The sequence below is a fragment of the Asparagus officinalis genome, chromosome 1, assembly GCF_001876935.1.
Source record: "Asparagus officinalis chromosome 1, Aspof.V1, whole genome shotgun sequence".
In the NCBI taxonomy this organism is placed as follows: domain Eukaryota; kingdom Viridiplantae; phylum Streptophyta; class Magnoliopsida; order Asparagales; family Asparagaceae; genus Asparagus; species Asparagus officinalis.
Genome location: NC_033794.1, coordinates 111,353,300 through 111,359,706, shown reverse-complemented (window position 1 = coordinate 111,359,706; position 6,407 = coordinate 111,353,300). Strand labels below are relative to the sequence as shown.

Below are 6,407 nucleotides of genomic sequence, written 5' to 3'. Positions count from 1 at the left end.
ATGAAGATGTGATGTACAAGAACAAGGAAGATGCCAAGGATAGCCAAAGCAGTGGGAGTAGCATTTCAGATACAGATGGATCTGAGTACATGGATATAGAGAAACTTCCAGACAGGGGAGATGATGTTTGTTCTGACCACAGAACGGATGAGGCTCCAGGTGCAGAAGAAACTATCCAGGGCGTGGAGCTTAGGAGGTCATCCAGGGTATCCAAACCAAATCCTAAATATCTTTTATCTCTTGACTATTTATTATTGACAGATAGCGGTGAGCTGGAAAGCTATGAAGAGGCAATGCAAGTGAGTGAATCTCAGCATGGGAGTATGCAATGCAAGAGGAGATGGATTCTCTACTCACTAATGAGACCTGGGAGTTATCCCAGCTACCTGCACAGAAGAAGGCCTTACATAACAAATGGGTCACTGGGTCAAGCAAGAGAGTGATGGAAGCAAGAGATTCAAGGTCAGATTAGTAGTAAAGGGGTTTCAATAGCGGGAAGGAGTGGACTACACGTAGATATTTTCCCCCGTTGTGAAACTCACAACCATCAGAGTGGTGTTGAGTTTGGTGGCTGCAGAAGACCTCTTTCTTGAGCAGTTAGATGTGAAGACTACTTTTCTTCATGGTGACTTGGATGAAGAAATCTACATGAAGCAGCCTATTGGTTTCATTGAAAAAGGAAAGGAAGAGATGGTGTGCAAGCTCAAGAAGAGCTTATATGGTTTGAAACAGGCTCCGAGACAGTGGTATAAGAAGTTTGATAACTTCATGCAGAACAATGGCTATAGAAGATGCAATTCGGATCATTACTGTTATTTCAAAAGGTTCGAGTTCAGCTTTATTATTTTGTTATTGTATGTTGATGACATGTTGGTAGCAGGACAGTGTTTGGAGGAGATTAACAGTTTGAAGAAGCAGCTAGCAAAGGAATTTGCAATGAAGGATCTGGGTGCAGCGAAACAGATTCTAGGGATACGAATCAGTAGGGATGAAGCTGAAGTGACATTAAGATTGAGCCAAGCTGAATACATTAAGAAAGTACTTCAGAGGTTCAACATGCAGAATGCTAAAGTTGTTAGCACACCCATTGGAGGTCAGTTCAAGCTATCTGAGGAGCAATCGCCTAAGACAGTTGCAGATAGAGAGCATATGAGCAGGGTGCCATATTCTTCGGCCATTGAGAGTCTCATGTACGCGATGGTTTGCACGAGGCCAGACATCGCCCATGCAGTGAGAGTTGTGAGCAGATTTGCAAGCAACCTAGTGAAGCAGTATTGGGAGGCCGTGAAGTGGATAATGTTGTACTTGAGAGGGACAACGAACAAGCTATTATGTTTCAGGAGGAAAGAGTTGGTATTGCAGGGATACGTGGATGCGGACTTCGCCGGTGATCATGATATGAGGCGAAGCACCACGGGGTATGTTTATACCTTAGCGTCGACAGCAGTGAGCTGAGTCTCACGTCTGTAGAAGATTGTGACTTTATCTACAACCGAGGCTAGTATGTCGCAGTGACTGAAGCAAGCAAGAAGATGATCTGGTTGAACGGGTGCTTGGAAGAGTTGGATCTGAATCAAGGGAGAGGAGTTCTTTATTGTGATAGCCAGAGCGCTATACATCTTACCAAGAATCCAGTATATCATACCAGAACGAAGCACATCGACGTCAAATACCATTTTATACGCTCGCTAGTTGAAGACGGAAAGTTGCATTTAATGAAGATTTTGGGGAGTTAAAATCCGTCGAACATGTTGACGAAGGCAGTCACCATTGAGAAACTGGAGTTGTGCGCAACTTTAGTTGGCCTTCACGAGTAGAAGACGAAGGCGGAGCCACACTACAAGGATCGACACGATCGCCGGGATATTGTTGATTGAAGAAAGAATTTTTCCCGGGGGGAGAAGATACATGCGAAGAAGGGGAGAGTTCGGGTGAACTCACTGCAGACACTTTGGTCTCCAAATGGGAGATTGTTAGTTTAAGGTGTAGACCCAAAGTCGAGACAAGAGCTGGAATCAAAACGACAAGAAACAAGCAGACAGAATCCAGGTCCGGTGCGCACCGGGCGACCCGGTCCGACCGCTGCAACGTGCACAAGAGTTTGGGAGGGATGCTGAAGCTGAAGAGCGGTCGAGCCGCGGGCGGTCGAAACGCAGGTGACGGTATGAACGCGGGTCGGTCCGCGGCGGCCCGCATAGCCAAGCCCTGTAGATTTTGGTCTCGGGTTTTTGGTTCGGCGACCTCGCAGCGGTCGCCGCTCAAACTCTCTGGAAAATCTGGGAGTTTTCTGTCGTTTGACGAACAGGTCTGATCCGTCGCGGTCCGACCGGCGAGAGCGCTGCGCAGTCGACCGCCGCGGTCGACCACGACGCAGTCAAACAGTTTCCTAAACTATTTTGGATTCTGTTTTCTCCAGGACTCTATATATACCTTAAACGTTTTTAAGGTTAAAAAGCACGAAGAAAGAGAGTTTTTGACGATAGAAAGAGAGAGAATCTCAGAGAGATTAAACCCTAGTTTGAGAGCTTGTAATTCTTCTTCAATTAATAAAGAGATTTTGTGGTGTGGCTCCTGAGGACGTAGGCATGTTGCCGATCCTCGTTAAATCTGTGTGTTCGTCTCCTTTATTATTTTTGCAAGGTTAGATCTTTATTTGTGGTATTATTCCTACTTTCCTACTTTTAACACAAGGTCCGGAAAGGTAAGTGTTCGATTGATTGTTTCGAATCCCCAACACTCCCAAAGTTCTTGAGAGATGAAGAGTGTCTTTATTTGGAGGCTCCAGAAGTCATAGTTTTCGCCGTCGAAAATGGGGACTAAGTTTTGAAAGTAATTGAAAAGAGAAGGGGCAATTGCTGATGAGGCTGCCATTTAGAATGGTAGTGAAAGGCTAAATGCTTTCAAGATTGATTTGAGGGGGAAAAGGATGGCTCTGATACTAAATTTGTTGTAGTTGAGGAAGCGGGATGGATTGAGAATGGAGGAAATAGGAGGGAAAATGAGAAGATGCTAAGAACTTGAAGAAACTTTGTATGAATTGTTTCAAAGCTTAATTACAAAGCTTACATTCAAGGCTATTTATAGGCTCTCAAGGAATTCTCTAGAATATTTAGATTTTTCATTATACATCAAAATTCTAGAGAATTCTATATAATTCTACATACATCCATGCTTAATATATTTTCTTCCTAGATTATTCTAGATATTTCTACTTTACATACTTTTTTACAAATATCCTAGAGTTTTCTAGAATTACAAAGTATCTTCTAACAATAACTAGCCTAGTTCAAATTTAACTCCTCAACGATAAAAAGAATTTCCTTCATTATTTTGTGGAGCGTAATTTGGATAAGGTGATGAGTGAAGGAGGATAAGGTGAGTGAAGATTGAGGCTAAGTTTTGATATCAGAGGGTGTTCGTTCTAGAGAAACTACCGACTCCAACACAAGACAAAACTACATACGTCGCTTACCTTATGAGACCAAATTTGAGGGATACAAGACAATTAATCCCTACGTTAGCAATGACGGCTATGAAAGATGGAACATTTTCAGCCCCGACTCCTAGTCTGTACATAAACGAGCCCTCCTCATTTTATCTTCACACTCAAAGTTACATAAGACTGTTTGAGAGATTGTGCCTTCTTCGTTGCTCTCAAATCTTTCATATTTTTTTTTTCTTTCCAAGTCTTTTTGATGGGCTCCGAAGCTCGCGCCCTTCGCATCCTCTTCTTTCCCCTCATGGCCCCGGGCCATATGCTTCCCATGGTTGATATGGTGAAGCTCTTTGCCGCCCACGGGGTGAAGGCCACCATCCTCACCACCCCTGGCAATGTTCCTCAAATCCAACCATCCATTGATCGTGCCAACGAGTCTGGATACCGTTATCCTATCGAGATTCTCCTTGTTCCCTTCCCAAGTGTGGATGGTCTACCTAAAGGGTGCGAAAACCTATCCTCCGTTCCGCAGGACTTGCATTTTCAGTTCGTTAGATGTTTCGAGGGCCTAGGAGAGCCATTTGGTAATATCCTCAAACAAACCCTTCCCGATTGTCTTGTGACTGATATGTTCTTCCCGTGGACCGCTGATGTGGCGGAGGAGCACGGGATACCAAGGCTCCTCTTTCACGGGTCAAATTTCTTTTCGCAATGTGTCTCAGATAGCATTGCGAAGAGTAAGATTCTTGAGAGTCTTTCGCTCGACGAGGAGTCTTTTGTCGTCCCTGGCCTCCCGCATAACATCATATTGCGTAGGCCTATGGTACCTGATTTCAACAAATGGGCGCCACCCTTGGCTGAGTTATTCCAAAAGGTTAAAGCGTGCGAACCGAAGAATTATGGCACGGTGATGAACACTTTCTACGAGTTGGAGCCAGAGTATGCTGACTATTATCGAGACGTGATGGGTATAAAAGCTTGGACCATAGGGCCTTTATCTCTATGCAACAAGGATATCATCGACAAGTCTATAAGGGGAAAGGAGACATCAATGGACATTGAGTTTTGCTTAAAATGGCTCGATAGCAAAAAACCATGTTCCGTTGTTTACGTTTGTTTCGGGAGTCTGACCGATTTCACAACATCACAACTTCAAGAGATAGCATTAGGGCTTGAGAGATCAAACCATCCATTTGTTTGGGTGGTGAGGATGAATAACAAAGAATGGATGCCTCAGGGATTCGAGGATCGAGTTGAAGGAAAAGGTCTGATTATAAAAGGATGGGCTCCACAGATATTGATACTGAATCACGGATCAATTGGAGGCTACATGACACACTGTGGTTGGAATTCAACTCTGGAGGGAATTAGCATAGGCTTGCCATTCATTACATGGCCTATATTTGCCGAACAATTCTACAACCAAAGGTTAATTGTCGATGTGCTTAAAATTGGGGTTGAAATTGGAATGAAAGCATATGCACCAAACACTGAAGAGAGGGAGGTCATAGAGGCGGCGAGGGTAGAGAGAGCGATCAACGAGTTGATGGGCAGCGGAGATCAGGAGGCGGAAGAGAGGAGGATGAGAGCGAGGAAGCTCGGAGAGATGGCAAAGAAGGCAGTGGAGAAGGGAGGATCGTCTTACGATGATATGGATAATTTGATTGCGGAACTAATTGAGAGGAGGACTGCGATTTAGTGATTGCCTTTTGAGCCTAAAATATTTTTCATTTACCTTGTACTTCAAAAGTTCCATGGACTAATAGTTCAAAGGGAGCATTTAAGCATGATGGATGTTGTGATAAAATTTGTGTATTTCATAATCTGATTGTATTACCATTGATCAAAGTCTGACAGATAAAATGAATGTTGGGTATTATTTTCTAGGGAGATAATTTGGACACGGTTGTTGAAAAGTGAGGCCAGCATTTGAGATCACAAATAATAGATAGCGTTGTTGAAAAGTGAGGCTAGCAATTGAGATCACAAATACTAGATTAACAACAATAGACACATGAGAGATATCAGACTACAATTGAGGAGAAGACAACCTTACATCAGAAATCACCACTTTGAAAGATCTTGTTATGATAAATTTCCCAGGATAAGCTAATATCAATCACACGAGATCACGAAAAATATCAAGAACACACGAACACAAAGATATACGTGGTTCGGCTTGTAGCCTACGTCCACAGGCGAAGGAGGAGAAAAGCTTTACTAATTGTGAGGAATACAAAGTGGAATCTCTCAATCACTCAATCCTAAATCACACCCCAAAAGCCTAATACAACTCTCAACTAAAAAAAATAAAATAAAAGAGAAGAATATCAAATAGGCTTCACAAAAGAACTCTCTCTTCTTGATTGGTGCTCTGAAGATTGATGCTTAAGTATTGGTTTGAAAGACTATTCTTATATAGCCTTGAAGATCCCATCTCCTTGCTGTCTAAGGAATAATAGTTCTAATAGGAATAGAAGTCCACATGTCCTAAAACCCAATAATAGTCCAAGTAGAAATAAACCTCTAATATGATTGGTTGTGCAAAGCCTAATGTAAGTAGGACTCTTGATCAAAACAAACCAACCTGCCCCCCCCCCCCCCAAAAAAAAAGCAATATGGATTTGAGTATTTAAGGCAACCTATAACAAATCTCCTCCTTAACTCAAATGCGTAGAAGATTCCTCACTCCAAAATAAGCTAACTCACTCCACCTTTTCCAATAGCCCCGTAGGGATTTAAGTGCGGCAGATATCGATCAAGTCCAAGCCCGACTTGAACTTGCTAAATGAAAGAGACCTCCTCAACAAATCGACTGAATTGTCCGCACGACGACCGTAAATATTAGCGAAATCATCACCTGAAGTAGCTCCTGAATTGCTGAAGGGCACAAAATTGTCAACCAACAATGCATAAGATACTATATCTTTATATATTCGTGGTGGTCAGATATCTCGTCTAGATCGATCTC

The 6,407-nt window shown here is 42.9% G+C and overlaps 1 protein-coding gene across 1 annotated transcript; it reads left to right on the top strand.

Annotated features, from left to right (window-relative positions):
- Positions 3,541-5,322, top strand: LOC109828977 (scopoletin glucosyltransferase-like). Its single transcript, XM_020396002.1, has one exon. It carries the CDS (start codon positions 3,696-3,698, stop codon positions 5,133-5,135), a length of 1,440 nt encoding a protein of 479 aa, XP_020251591.1. The 5' UTR covers positions 3,541-3,695; the 3' UTR covers positions 5,136-5,322.

Bases quoted from the DNA above. Each gene is read 5' to 3' on its own strand.
- LOC109828977 (XM_020396002.1), top strand. From the start codon at position 3,696: ATGGGCTCCGAAGCTCGCGCCCTTCGCATCCTCTTCTTTCCCCTCATG.